The sequence below is a fragment of the Penicillium chrysogenum genome (assembly GCF_028827035.1).
Source record: "Penicillium chrysogenum strain IBT 35668 chromosome Unknown utg000001l_segment0_segment0, whole genome shotgun sequence".
Taxonomy (NCBI): domain Eukaryota; kingdom Fungi; phylum Ascomycota; class Eurotiomycetes; order Eurotiales; family Aspergillaceae; genus Penicillium; species Penicillium chrysogenum.
Genome location: NW_026622749.1, coordinates 1,558,150 through 1,572,461, shown reverse-complemented (window position 1 = coordinate 1,572,461; position 14,312 = coordinate 1,558,150). Strand labels below are relative to the sequence as shown.

General features: G+C 49.2%; 8 protein-coding genes across 8 annotated transcripts; 3 read left to right on the top strand and 5 right to left on the bottom strand.

Moving 5' to 3' along the window:
* Positions 1-161: 161 nt before the first annotated feature.
* On the top strand, positions 162-1,511 carry N7489_000630 (glycoside hydrolase family 16 protein; the record flags this gene model as incomplete). The annotated part of the gene is made up of 1 exon (XM_056706385.1): positions 162-1,511. One exon carries the CDS (start codon positions 162-164, stop codon positions 1,509-1,511), a length of 1,350 nt encoding a protein of 449 aa, XP_056570687.1.
* Positions 1,512-1,554: 43 nt separating this feature from the next.
* N7489_000629 (uncharacterized protein) lies at positions 1,555-1,906 on the bottom strand (the record flags this gene model as incomplete). Its single annotated transcript, XM_056706384.1, is given in 2 exon segments — positions 1,555-1,839; positions 1,859-1,906. 2 exon segments carry the CDS (start codon positions 1,904-1,906, stop codon positions 1,555-1,557), a joined length of 333 nt encoding a protein of 110 aa, XP_056570686.1.
* Positions 1,907-2,789: 883 nt separating this feature from the next.
* N7489_000628 (SUMO protease ULP1) lies at positions 2,790-4,223 on the bottom strand (the record flags this gene model as incomplete). Its single annotated transcript, XM_056706383.1, has 1 exon — positions 2,790-4,223. One exon carries the CDS (start codon positions 4,221-4,223, stop codon positions 2,790-2,792), a length of 1,434 nt encoding a protein of 477 aa, XP_056570685.1.
* Positions 4,224-5,062: 839 nt separating this feature from the next.
* N7489_000627 (phosphatase PAP2 family protein) lies at positions 5,063-6,875 on the bottom strand (the record flags this gene model as incomplete). Its single annotated transcript, XM_056706382.1, has 5 exons — positions 5,063-5,130; positions 5,186-5,655; positions 5,708-6,469; positions 6,528-6,744; positions 6,821-6,875. 5 exons carry the CDS (start codon positions 6,873-6,875, stop codon positions 5,063-5,065), a joined length of 1,572 nt encoding a protein of 523 aa, XP_056570684.1.
* A 1,382-nt stretch (positions 6,876-8,257) lies between these two features.
* On the top strand, positions 8,258-9,242 carry N7489_000626 (Rho4-like protein; the record flags this gene model as incomplete). Its single annotated transcript, XM_056706381.1, has 3 exons — positions 8,258-8,542; positions 8,595-8,798; positions 8,862-9,242. The coding sequence occupies 3 exons, from the start codon at positions 8,258-8,260 to the stop codon at positions 9,240-9,242; spliced, it is 870 nt and encodes a 289-aa protein (XP_056570683.1).
* A 605-nt stretch (positions 9,243-9,847) lies between these two features.
* N7489_000625 (DASH complex subunit DAD1) lies at positions 9,848-10,326 on the bottom strand (the record flags this gene model as incomplete). The annotated part of the gene is made up of 3 exons (XM_056706380.1): positions 9,848-10,036; positions 10,088-10,150; positions 10,228-10,326. The coding sequence occupies 3 exons, from the start codon at positions 10,324-10,326 to the stop codon at positions 9,848-9,850; spliced, it is 351 nt and encodes a 116-aa protein (XP_056570682.1).
* A 1,267-nt stretch (positions 10,327-11,593) lies between these two features.
* Positions 11,594-12,637, top strand: N7489_000624 (RTA1 domain-containing protein; the record flags this gene model as incomplete). The annotated part of the gene is made up of 4 exons (XM_056706379.1): positions 11,594-11,753; positions 11,840-11,862; positions 11,909-12,140; positions 12,222-12,637. 4 exons carry the CDS (start codon positions 11,594-11,596, stop codon positions 12,635-12,637), a joined length of 831 nt encoding a protein of 276 aa, XP_056570681.1.
* Positions 12,638-13,972: 1,335 nt separating this feature from the next.
* On the bottom strand, positions 13,973-14,224 carry N7489_000623 (uncharacterized protein; the record flags this gene model as incomplete). Its single annotated transcript, XM_056706378.1, has 1 exon — positions 13,973-14,224. One exon carries the CDS (start codon positions 14,222-14,224, stop codon positions 13,973-13,975), a length of 252 nt encoding a protein of 83 aa, XP_056570680.1.
* Between the last annotated feature and the right edge of the window lie 88 nt (positions 14,225-14,312).

Sequence of the window (14,312 nt, the reverse complement as noted above, 5' to 3'; positions counted from 1 at the left end):
AAGCGCGCGGACACAGATTCTGCTGATCGTGACATCTCGACCCAAAGAGGAAATCACGATCAACGCGGCTTCCTAACAAGTCAAACAAGGACCTTCCGAATTCACCTTTACTTGGGGACCATATTCGGGGTCTTAAATCCTTCACCGTTGTTACTGCCACCATGAGGATCAACGTTTTGTCCCTTGGGGTGGCCTTGGTCTATCTCGGCACAGTAGCGTCCACTCTATCAGTTGGCAGAGCACCGCCGCAGTTACCGACCAAGAGACGTCCACGCGGATGCGATTGCTACACGATCTCCGGGCCCGACCCGGGATACTTCCAGCACTACAAGGTGTGGGACTTTCGGGCTGTGGATTTGAAGAAACATGCCCATCTCAATTTGTCAGAGCCCATTGACTATGGCGATGAGGACTGGGAGGATGATGCTGAGGGCAATGACCAAGACCTGCAAAATGAGCCCGTCTCACTTGGAATCCATGATGAGAAGGACTCGGAGCTCAGATCACTGACGTTTTACAAAACCTCCTTTGAGAGAGACTGGAGCAGTCAGAATTGGGAACGCCGAAGCACCCCCGTAGCCCCAGTCCTCATGATAAATTCCAAGCACAACGTCTTCTTCACCCGCGACTCTGACGAAGATGATCTCCGTGAGACGTATCTTGTTCTGCGCACCACCCGCTTCTCAGAATACACCTCCACCGCGGAGATCGAGACTCGCATACGCAATATCTACCGGTGCTCGCTGCGTGTCAGGCTGCGTTTATTGCCAGCTAGCTCTGTCGTGTCGCAACCCCCTCTGCATCAAGAATGGCCGCCGCGAGATCCAAAACGACATCGCGTCCCTCCCTTGAACAACGGGACGATTCCGCTCCACGGGAACAGGCCACCTAGCGGTGCTTGTGCTGGCATCTTCACCTATCACGACTCCACCTGCGAATCGGACATTGAAATTCTGACGCGGGACCCGTCCCATCGTGTGCACTATGCCAATCAACCCGATTACGATTTTGACGCTGATCAGGAGATCCCCGGTGCGAGTACCATTGCCGAAGTACCTGTTCCATGGACAAGGTGGTCCACGCATCGCCTAGACTGGCTCTCGGACATGTCACGGTGGTATGTCAACGACGAGATGCAGGATGCCAAATCGTACGGGGTTCCTGACTTAGAGAGCATGGTTATTCTCAATCTTTGGAGTAACGGCGGACTCTGGACGGGCGACATGAGAATAGGCGATAGTGTATACCTGGGCATCGAATACATCGAGCTGATTTACAACCGTTCTTCCGATGTTTTCAGAGGCCCTTATGGGCCTCTTTCGCAGAACCATGGCGGCCACCAAGGGATGCTTCTAACAAATGGTTCTGGCAATGGGCATACGTTGGAGCCGGATAAGAAGGACGAAAAGTGCAAGCCAGGTAGGCAGGGCCGCGAGTGCAGAAGAAACAAGTGGAGACACAGGCCTCTTCATCAATATTGTCGGAGACCATGCAACATTGATGAACTTTAGGGCTTTTCTGACCGACTTTGTATTATTATTAGTTTTGGTTCCTTTATATTGCCTTGAGACTCTTGGCTTTGACTATCAGTAGTGTTCTGTATTCTAATTCTGGACAAAATGGAAGTTTCACCAGAGGAAATAGAAGGTTTACTAGTATGTTCACAGTATTAATCTTCTCCAAACCAACGTGCACCAGGTCGACAACTCTATCGCCGGATCCCGGATGGTAACCCTTTTGTCCTTCCGGGACATTCTTTAGTGGCCGGACCGCAGCCTTCAAGGCCTGCTGCAAGGACGCATCGATTTGGGTGTCTGACTTCACCGGGGCCAAAGGCAACTGTAAAGCATATTCTCACAAAGGCGTCCGCCTTCCATTGGAGTTCTTTGATGATCTGATCGATCATTTTGGGGCTGACATGGCCATTTTTGGCGAGTTGTCCGCGCCATTTGGTTAATTTCCTCGTCGAAAACCTGGTATGCATAAGTGGATGACCTCCGGGACGGTTTAATTGTACATATGCACCTTGCGGTGTCACTCGGTGAGCCGACTAGCCTCGAATTCGATTTCTTCGTAGTCCAATGCGTTTAGGAAGCGCCAAGTCTCCTGCTCGTTGTCAAAGTTCAAAGGAAATGAGAATCCCGGCAGCTCAAAGCGGTTCCTTTGAACCATCCATAGTGAGTAGGTTAGGGTCGCTGAGGTCACCTGGCACCGGCACCGCCTCCAAGCCCTGGAGGTTAGAGCGCGGTGACTGACCAGCGTGTGCTCCCGAGGTCCTACTACTACTACTAGATAATAATTGCTTGTGTATAGTCCGAGGTCAAGGAGAGCACGACACCAATACAATAGAAATACATGACTCTACAATTGCAGGAGAGAAAGCTGGTGCTATGGAAACCAAAGGAAGCCGGAGAACCAGGAGAACGAGGAAAACAAAGAAATATGATCAAACAAGTCCACAAGAAGGGGTTTTTTGTATCAACTGAGTCACCGTAGTGGTGACCGTGGGGTATCATTCAAATTCATTGGAAACATCACATAGAAAGAGCGCGCCGATAGAAAATCCATTGTCCTTTTTCTCATCTTTTCCGTGTCATTCGCCTCTCGCGCCGAAATATCAGATAATGTGTAATGGTGACCGAAAACGCCTTGATGGTGGTGCTTGATATGGATGAGGTATGTGAGATTATGTAGGAGGGTGAAAAGAACCCCGAATTCAATGCATGAGATCAATAAGAAAAGGCGATGCTTCTGTAGCCATAGACACGAGCTAGTCTTCAGTTGTTCGTTTAGAGCAACACTGCCCCTGTTGCTTTGTCTTGTGGGTTAAACTCGCCATGAAGACCGCCATTAATGAGCTCAGCAACAATCTTTTTGCGGAGAAGTCGAATGTGACTCGGGCCAATACATGTAGGTTCAACTCCAACGGTAATTGCCTTGGCATTCGTTAGGAGGAAGACACCACAATCGCTTCCGTTGTCTTGCTGAGAAGAGGCCGATGGCAGGAGGGTCCACTCCAGATCTATGTATCTTCGCCCGAGCTCGCCACGAAGCCATTGTTTGACACATTTCACTTGGTGAAGACCGCGGGATCCTAGAGAGTCGAAATACTCAATTACCCGTTCGGCCGGTCGGATAACCATGAGGGTCCAATGAGCTCTCTCATGTACAGGGATGAAGACCGTGTCGACATCTAGCAGTCCTTCGCCACCGATTTTGGCCCGCTTTGCCCACCGTTGCACGGCCTGGTATCCCTTATCACGAAGGTTGGAGTAGAAGAAGGTGTTGAAGGCGTGGAAGAGCGGTCGATCGCCAGGTCCGAGGTTTCCACGCGAATCACGGAGGTAGTGAATGAGTAAACCAAGGTAGGCATTGATGATTTCGTCATTGAGCCAGGCCTCAGGGACAGTGCATGTGATGATATCCCGCTGGTACAGATCATCTCCGGCTAATGATCTGGCGACGGCCTGTCCTTGCGCACTCTGCATGGCGCTGTTAAGTTTGGCAAGCCACTCAGGCGAAATGGGACGTACGGGTGGACCGGTCGGTCTCACTCTGGTTGGACGTTGGAGGTCTCGCTCCCGGGCTAATCTTTCTCTCTCCCGCCTTTCGAATTCCGCCTGGTACCACGATGCAATGCGATTGGCAGGAATCGGCCTCCTGTGGGCATAAAATAACTGTACAGCGGAGACAGGGCCATGGGGTATCCTTGCATCTTGTTGAGCTTGTTGATCCCACGGGTCATCAATGTCCATGAGATCATGTTCGACGGGCCTGGGGACTTCAGTTGGTCTCGGTGATGGAATGCGCCTAGCGCTCGGAGGGGGAGGAGTGTATGGCGGTAATCGAGGGTGGAGATGTGTGCCGAGATCTGTAACAAGTGCTGGTGTTGCGCGAGTATCTATGTCCATAAATTCCCACCCCTTCGGTGGGATATCTTCCTCCTCGATAGCCACGCCTTCTGATACAACAAGGGTAGGTGATTCAGGAGGAGTTGACGGGAAAGCGCCTGGGATGGGAAACTGAGGGTTATCTAAGGATAGTCTGTAGGTCAGTATTTGCGACTCGAATTTCCAAAGAGGGGCTGCCATACCATCGTGAGCGTCACTTGGAGGCTTCAAGGCCTCAAAGGGATTGGGGATCTTGAACGAGGGCTCCGTGGGCTCCGTGAACTTTGCAGGGGAGGCGCGTCGCTTGCACCGAGGCCAGCGGAAGAACCCCATGTTTCTGCGAAACGGAAAGTCACGCCAAACCAGCCGGGGCAAGGAAGTCGAGAGCGATCTACTCGTCCGATGACGCGCCTTCAAGTAGATTGACGGTGGTTGAATGAACGTTGGAAGAGTGGAAAGGGAGGAATGAGCGGGTAGATAAAGACGAGACTTCAAGATCCATCATTGGGCATACTGGAATATCTATCCCGAACCCAGAATCGAAGGCAGATACTCCGCAGAGGAAGAGGTATGGGAACAATACGAGCCGACGCGGTGCGGGTTCTTTCATCATTATGCTGACTCATCACATATTCCTCCCGGCCCAGCCTCCATTGCTGTTGTATGGACCTACGTGACCTACATGGCTGTACATATTGTGACTCTTTGTCTGCATAACTTTTTCGAGGGAGGTTTCTTTGAATACCATCCTTTAACTTCTGCTAGATATAGGTTCCTTTTACTATGGTTTCATGTCCTTTGATGTTTCATCTAATAGTTGTCTTGTGGCGAACACTATAAACAGCCATCACAATAAGCAACCTCAAAGAGAAAGTTGCGATTGCACCTATTTACTTGATCGCCTTTTGTTGTGTTTCTTTTAATGTATTCTATGTCATGGTTCATGCGGCTGGTCCCATACCTGTGTCTGAGCAGGACGTCTGACAAGACCGAAGAATGCACCTATGGATATTGCTTTCAATGCTTATGTACAAGGACAACGGAAAGAATATCTTATCCCTAAGGTGATCTGTTCCAGCACAGCCGGCTGAGCTAGGAGCAGGCCGAGGAGTTGGTGTATGTAGGAAGAGGGAAGCCGAATCGCACTTGTATGAATACGTTTCTCATCCTCGTTATTGGGTTCCAAGTCCGATTAGGTCGAATAACAGGGGTGCAACCTCGATGACCACCCATGGAATACCTAAAGGAGATTAATATCAGCAAAGGTTGTGTCAAGATCCAGGGGTTTCACATACCTGCATATACAACCAGTTTTGTCACTACTTCCACGTCGTACCGCACACGAGGCTTCTTGATCTGGGAGAACACTTCTTTTTCATCCCGCTCCCCAGCCTGAAAATCTAGCGAGGGAAAAGGTGTTGTCGGCATGTCGAGATTCACATCCACTGCCGATGAACTGGGGCTACCTCTTCCCATCATGCCTTCGTAATCGTCCAGTGACGCCGTCTTTCTCGACCGCACTGGCGTTCCATTGGGCTTGGTTTGATCCTCTGCGACTGGAGAGGGACGGTTGCTCCCAGATTGACTTTCGCGTCGGCGCTTTTCCCGGTACGCCAGAGTTTCATACGCATCGGCTTCTGACTGAGGACCAATTGAAATGGCTCGGCGGCGAGGATGGCGCATTGTGGTAATTATGTCTGGGATGTCAGAAAAGTTTGGAAGAACGTCATGATCATTTAGGTTGGAGGGAACTGTGGTGTATTTACTAGGCACAGGTCAGCATAATGTCCACAAGCAGGAAGTACATCCGAACTTACGATGCTGTGGTGAAGAAACGTCGGGGGAGCAAAAGACCGAGCTTCTCCAGGGCCCGGAATATAGGTGGCAGAATGCGCAGCAGAGCGGGCTTTGTTACAGTTCTCCAAGCAAACACGCACAAGACGCCCATGACCAGACGAATGACAGTTTTAACCCAGCCGATGCTCTCGAGGTCATAGGGAATTGATCCAGAAGGATAGCCGACCCAGATATCGGCAAAGTGCCATGAAGACACATCCACGCCTAGCATGACTCCTGCAAATGCAACACTATCGTCAAAGCATGGGCAATCATCGGCCGGCTCCGGATGGACGCGAACGAGGAATATAATAAGAAGTGCCAGTAGGGAAATTCCCGTCAGCGAAGCGGATAGAATGAATTCCTCAAAGGCAGGTCCATAGTGAAACTGTACAAGGCCGATGGCTGCACCAATAGCACACCCAACAGTACAGTCCAGCAACCCATGCATTCCGCAATACAGTCGACCCAGTACGATGGACACGACGTAGATATAGGTGACAGCTTGGAGGAAGAGGGTGACCTGCGCGCTGAGAGTTGAATCGGGTGAACCAAGCAGGGCCAAAGCATAGACCGCAACGGAGACAGCGTTGGTGGAGTGTGTTGATGGGAACCCATATTCTAATGCTGCAGAACCGGACATAGTAATTCGCTGGAGTGGGGGAGACAGAGGGCGGGGAAGACACAGCAGGTCCTTCAGGAAGCCGCTCCAAAAGACGCCCGATGCTAAGATGTGAACCAATCTGTAGCGGTCAGCCACAGACTTCCAGTTGCACGTTCAACTCCGGAAAGAAAACGTACCCACGACCCATACTGGGAGAACCACACCAGAAGAGGAAGGGCAAGAAGACCATGAAGAACGTATGGGTGCCGAGGTTGGCCGTGAATGCGAAATACGAGTCAAGAGTAGGCGTGCGCACTTTCTCCTGCACCCAAGCCAAATATGGCGTCTCATATCGGATCAATGGGATGAGCTTTTGTCGCGGCCAATACCGCCAGAGGGGCAATCGGTTCGAATCTATGTCGCACACAAGCAACGGTTAGCGGACATCGCGATTAACCAGGGGTGGACCAAAAAGAAATCCATCGCATACAGTGATTCAGACTCTTCAGACCAGCATCGGGCTGGTCCTTTTTGGTCGTGCCCATGGTACAGTGTTATCGACTCAAACGGTGTCGCAATCGGATGGATTCCATAGATGGACAGGCCACTGCCTGCCGGTCCGTTTGAGGGGTTGAGACTTCTAGGGTTCAGAACATAAGGAGCGAATTGAAGTTGGATCGAAGCAAATGATATAATTGAGAGACTCGAGGTTGAAAAATGGGGGTTTACCCTCCAAAGTTGACGGGGAGATCATCCGCGGCTCAGACCCCTGATGCCTTCATGTGTGTGCTTAGTCACTTTTGCTTGGGGCCGGGCCCGTGGAGGGCGTGGAGGGCGTGGAGGGCCATGGGTTGTATATTATTGTACTTCGATCTTTACTATGCAATTGATTTTGAGATAAACCCTCACTTTTGTAAACCTATATTCCGTTCAGAGAAAGACACATACTTATGTTTGGTCTATATTTTCCAATGTATGTATGCGAGTAAACAGTTTCCAAGGTAAATACATTTGAAGCCGATACATGTACTGATCTACATTTTAATAGTCAATTGACTAGCTGGCTATCAAATACGGAGTAGTCCATGAACTCTTTTGTTCATTTTACCTGCTATATATACTATGTGAATCTTAGTTCCTGTTGAAATGATCCCCTTTAAGATGCAATGTTGATATAGATAGGATTGCCCTTGAAGAGAAAAAGCAAACCCGCCCAAAATATAATATAAGAATAATGAAGAACAACCTTGGACATATGGGAGATGTGAACTCGTATTTTGGAGGCTGATGGGCATGGGATCTCGGTCTTCTCCGTCAAATAAAGATGACATGCAGAAGTTAGCGTCAAAGCCCATTGTATTTTTTTATTTTTATTTTATATTCGCTACTCGATCTCGAGTGAGATACTCGGACTTCCAACTCTTGTCCATCTGAATCTCATAAAGATATAATCTAGAGTCGCTTCTGACTATACAGAAGAGAAAGTGACTCGTCATATTTGCACGATCTACAAATCACATGACTCTGAACTGTATATGTTGTACTCCCACCAACATACCCAGGTGGATGAGCACAGTGAGCTGAACAGTGGAGAATAAGAATATATTAGTGGAGTCGAAACCAAAACAGGATCGAGAATAAACCAGTAAGTGACAGAATCCAGGATATCGAGGCCTTTGATCGTGGGAAGCGGAGCCCTGGCGTCATGGAGGCACGGCCGTTGCTATGGTAGCCCCGGTGTAAACACGGCTTTCACGGGTCTCACGGGTCGAGCCAGACCCTCTTGCTCTATTCGATCCTCTAGATCTTTTTTAGATCTATCTTCTCCTCTTTTCTCTTCTTACATCTCATCTCATTTTACCAAGCTTCAACATATCTCGTTTTTCCCTTGTATCATATTACAAACCACTCTCCACCCCTACTCATCATGAGTGCTATGTACGAAGACCAATACTATGCAGCATCGCGTCGCCGCTCTCTCGCCACCCCTCCTCCCTCTTTGACACCGCGTCACAGTCGTACGCGCAGCGACAGCGTCCGAGTCAGCCACGGTACAGCCAGCACCAATACCAGTGTCTCCAGTGGACGGATGTCGGAGGCAACAAATATCACTCAGCCCCCCTCGTTCTCAAAAAAGTTTGTAGTGGTGGGCGATGGTGGATGTGGCAAGACCTGTTTGTTGATCAGTTATTCCCAAGGTTACTTCCCAGAGGTATGTTCAGCCTGCAAGGAAAGATGTATCCCTGGTGCTGATTATTATCTAGAAATATGTCCCCACGGTGTTCGAGAACTATATTACCCAAACGACGCATCGGGCTTCTGGCAAGACCGTTGAATTAGCCCTCTGGGATACTGCCGGACAGGAGGAATATGACCGTTTGCGTCCACTGTCCTATCCCGAGACTGATCTTCTGTTCGTCTGCTTTGCTATCGATTGCCCCGCATCGTTGGAGAATGTTGTTGACAAGGCAAGTCTTAGACCTGGAATCTCTTTGCTTTCACTCGACGTCTTCTAACATCTCTCTGTCTAGTGGTATCCCGAGGTTCTGCACTTCTGTCCCACCACACCCATTATTCTCGTTGGCTTGAAGTCAGACTTGCGCAATAAGCGAACCTGTATTGAACTCCTCAAGACCCAAGGCCTGACACCGATCACACCAGAGCAAGGCGAAAATGTCGCCCAGCGTATGGGAGCAACATACGCCGAATGCAGCAGCAAGGAGATGCGCGGTGTGGACGAAGTCTTCGCCAAGGCCGTTGACGAGGCCATCACAATTGAAGAACAAGGATGGACAGCCCAGCAACCCACCGGCCGTAATAACCGCAACAACCGCGCCAGCGCCATGCCTTCCGGGGGTGGAGGCGCTCGCCCCGGCAAGAAGATTAAGAAGCGCACTTGCAAGATCCTGTAGATTGATTCTACACCTGTGTTTACTTCCATTCTCGACACCCTTTCACCTTCCTTTCTCTCTTGGCCGGACCACAAGCCTGGTTGCTTCGTCGGCTTGCTTTCCCGCTCGCCTGTGTATGTGACATGTCGCCGCAAGCTGGACAAAGCTAGACATGACTTTCCAAATCCTTCTCTGTTGTATCGATACGCTGTGCGGCCCTTACGATGATCTCGATTCTTTTTATTTTGCTGGAGGCTGTTTCTTTTATTTCCACGTTTGTTCCCGTCTTGTGTTCTTTTTGACCCTTTTCACGACCCTTGTCCCCCTTGTTCCATTTGATGTCTCTCATGACTCGGGTCTTTGCCGTTTTCCATTGGCATGCATGGGAGTGGTGTTCTCGATTATGTTATCTGATATGTTCTGTTGGCGAAAGCGATGTCCTATGTGTTACTGAAACAATACACTTGGCCTTTTGTGTTTATCAATGTCTTCCCTGTAGGATTCGTATATCTTTCCCAGGTCGTAAATGTATCCCGAGATTTTGAATGGTATCTAAGAAAGTAAAAAAAAGTAAAGTAAAACAGCCCGACGCCGAAACCCGTCAATGCAGACCCAAATGTAAACCATCACTGCATGACTGTCGAGTCACCCTCATCGTTTTCACGCTTCACTCCGGACTTACTCGCATCGCTCTCTCCACTAACCTTCCGCTTTTCGTTGCCATTGCCAGTATCCTCGCCTTGTTCTTCAGGCCGGCCCATGAAATTCTCAAACTGGGACCAGAGAGCCTCCACAGATCCAAATTCATTCCCCACCTAATAATACCATTAGCAGCTGCGTCTTCTCCGCCCGGTGCTGAAACTCACCGCAATAACACTCTCCAGATTCCGATTCAAACGGTTCATATTTTGAAGTACTTGCTCCATGCCCTGCTCGAATAATTAACATCGGCTGCGGCTGATAAGAGTTCCCGAGTGCGACGGGAGTGCGTGGACACGGTACATACCACCGCGATCTCTCGGACGAGTTCCTCGCGCTGCTGCTCGAAGACTGTTGGGGACGCGGCGCGACCGCCAGAGCCTGGTGTTTGCTGGAGCCAGGCCATATTTATGGATTCTGGGATTCTGGTAGGGCTAGAGGTGACAAGGAATGGCACGACTTGGCACGTTCACGTTGCGTTCGAAGACGCGGTTTGGGTTTCGGGGAGCGTCGCGGAAGATTGCTTGGCGTTGGATGTTTGACTGGACGCGGGTTTTTGCAAGTCTTCTCCGGATACGCCGTCGCAGGGTGCAGTTGGACTGAGGAGATGAAGTTGATGTGGGGCACGGCTTGATAAGAGATAAATCTTTCATCTTGGGAAAAGCTTCAACTCGACAACCTCTCTTACGCGCTACATGTCATCCTCTTTGCCATTACTCTTCGGACTTGTTTAGGATTATGGCCGATTCTACTTTTTGTTTTGTTGGCCGGTGTATGGAAATGGCTGTCTAATTCCATCTTCTATATGGAATTTAGCAACAATATCCCCGGACTCTTATGTGATTTGAACTGGATGATGTCCCAATTGCACTTGTCCTAGATGGATCCCGGTCCTGAAGACAAGGGAATTGTACTCAGTTCGACACCAAAAGGCAAAGTACCCACCAAATAAGAAAGCATTTAACCGGAACTTTCGAACAAGATACGAGGTTCTTGTACCTTGATCCAGATTACTAGGGTTTCGAACCCGATGCAACCATCCATTTATATTCGATTCCCCTTCAGATTGGTAACCTGCTTATCAAGAAACGAGCATGCTTTCGAAAGAGTGCACATCTCTATTCAGAGGCACGTGTCAGCAGAGTAGGTTTCCAGGGTTACAGCAGGTGCCCGGCATCATCTCTTGGAACACCTCACTTCATCCCAGTGACCTCGATCTAGTCACCGTCCGGTCCTGTGAGATAATCAGTATCTAGATCGACGAGATTGAGGCCACCGATGGTGGGTAGGATCTTGGTCTGTCATGACCCTTGATAGACCAAAGCCTGACCCACCTCCGCCGATCAGATCCTGGTGTTCCCTCAGAGGCGATGAAACGATCTCTCGGAGGGCAGGAGGACATTTTCACGTGTGTCGGCAAGTTGAACCGAGCACGTTAAACGCGCATTTCGGAGACAATGAAGAGACCACTCTGGCCGGGAACGTCGTACAAACTCTATAGCGTTTCTCAGATGTCTTGAGTTTCTATCCAAAAATATAATAGGCGTCAGCGTTTAGAATCTGTTTGGGACTCCTGGAATATAGAGATATATAACCGTTCAGTGCTGCGTGCGAACCCTACTTAAATATAACATTTAGTTGATTTCCTGATCTCAACAGAACAAAAAGGCGAAATGGTGGAAGTCAAGTATATGGGATCGTATGACTACATACCGTCAATACCAGCGGCCGTGGTATCGATTGTGCTATTCGGGATCTCAACCGTCCTGCATTGTTGGCAAATGCTGCGTAGTCGAACTTGGTTTTTCATCGCTTTTATATTCGGAGGAATATGTGAGTACCAGCCCAATGAACCAACTTGCCGTTGGGGCTTTTCTTCGGGCTATTTTCCGGATCTTTTTAACACAAGTTTTCTATAGTTGAGGTTGTCGGATACACAGCCGTAAGCCTCGATACTCGATCAAGTCAGAGTGGGAATATACTCACAGTCGCAGCGTGTCGTTTCTTCCAACGAATACCCGAACTATACCATCCCTCCCCTTGCCATACAAGCCGTTCTTGTCCTCGTCGCGCCGTCTCTGCTTGCTGCAAGCATTTATATGGAGCTTGGCCGCATCATGATTGTCACCGGCGGAGAACACCTGTCACCGATCCGGCGCTCGTGGTTGACGAAGATCTTCGTGGTTGGGGATGTGATATCATTCTTGATTCAGGCAGGAGGTAAGACCCATACCTCGTCTCTCGACACGTCAACGATATCTTGCATCTCCCGATTGACTAACCTATATTGCAACGACACAGGAGCCGGAATGCTCGTCAAAGCCAGCACAGCCGAAAAAGGCGGGAATGTGATTAAAGTCGGCCTGATCATCCAAATTATCTTTTTTGGCCTTTTCATAATCACCAGCATTGTTTTTCACGTCAAGCATGTGAAAAACGGGTCGAGGGTGCTACAACAGCGCCAAGTCCCCTGGAAGAAACACCAGACCGCGTTATACATCGGCAGCCTACTAATTTTCGTCCGTTCCATCTTCCGGTACATCGAGTACAACCAGGGAAGTAGTGGGACATTGCTCCAGCATGAATTTTACAGTTACGTTTTCGATGCCGCTCTTATGCTGCTGGTAATGGTCGCGTTTAACGTGGTGCATCCGGCCGAGATCAGCAAGTTGATGGAAGAGAGGAAAGGCGGATATAGGATGGAACTGATTGGATGATCAGGACGACTGGATATAATATGCCGGGAAATCTCCGGGCATATTCAATCAGACCGACTCAACCTGTACCAAAGTGATGTACATTACAATGTTGATAGATCTAGCCAGAGTCCATACAGGCTAAATGGACGAGCTGTCCGTCCCGAAGTCTGTCCGACATTCTTTGTTGTTCTGCTACAGTTCTCTTTCCAACTTGCGATTTTTCAGTTTTCAATCTATATCCGCAGGTCTCTCGTATAGCTCTACATGCACCAAATTTAGGCTAAACCTGAAGGTCCGAATGGTCCGGCGCAGGGACAGAGGCCGATACGTGCCAGGTCGAGACTCGTATCCCCTGGCACGGAGAGCTGTTGTGCTAGACAAAATGAAAGAATGAAAGAGCTATCTCAGCTTGCCCGAGACGTGTTCCTGATTTTCTGAAACCATTCTAGTGGCGCCCTTTTATTAGACCAGTTCAAGAGAAATTGTACTCGTAGCACAAATGTTCCACTCCGAGGGTCCAGGGTCGACTGGTACCTATCCTGTACATACTACAAGCCTGTATGTAGTGAATACCTTCATTCCAGACTGGACAGGGCCAGAGCTAAGACCCCGCCAGATTTAGTATTTGCCAGGTACAAAGTTCAAGAACAAACCACCGGGTCAAATAGAATTCCAGTTACTCTTTATAGACAGGGTTCAGACTAAATGTATGGTTTACTATATTCACGTATCAAAGGTGCCAGGAGCCCAAAAAAAAGTTATATTAACGTGAAGCGAATAATAGACAAACGCAGGTCCCAGACCGTTAGCGTTCTTCATTTTCTGAGGGATTTGGTTTCTATACATGTGCCAGAGGACCAATCCAGATCATAATCGTATAATCCTAGATCCAAATCCAGATCCAAATCCAAATCCAAATCAATTAGGCAAGGTGCACACCCATCAAATCATCAAAGCGGGGCAAAATCCTGTCCCCTTGTCAACCGGACCAGTGCCAGCAAAGCAGACCAGAGAGCAGTCTGGGGCCAAACACTCGATAACACCCGAATAGCAAGGTAACGCCGTCGCACACATCACTTCGTATCATTTCAATTCGTAATCTCGTTTGCAATTCACAGTTCTCAGTCCATGTCACCGTGCCCCGGGCACGAAACAGACACAAACCCGCTAGCCAAGTCGATATATCTGTAAAAAAATTCATTTGCATTTTGGGCTTTTTATTTTCCTTCATTTTCGCATGGCAAGAAATGTGTTCGGCATTGTCCAGTATCTCAGTAGGTGTCTGAGACATATAGTAGAGTGGAGTATAGTATGACCGAGGCACACACTGCAAGGCGGGGGTGGATGTGTATGTCAAGAGTTTCGGCGGGGTTGCCCAAGAATATTGCTCAGACGTTTCCAGCGCGGCGTCGGGGATGTCGAGTTCCTACGAGACGGGGGTTTGTCTGGTTTTGCGGATGACTGCGTAGAGGAACGGGCTCGGCTGTTGATGGTTGCTTCGTGGTCGGCGAGGACATCCTCGAGGCGGACGTCGGAGTCGGACATGCGTAGAGATGAGTCCTTGGGATCGAGGATCTCGATGAACTTGGAGGGTGTGTCCCGCATTGTGTGAAGTGGGTTTAATTGATGATTGGGAGGATGGAAGAGTATATAATTTGGAATTTCAAAGTAGAAGGGAAATTCAGAGGTCACG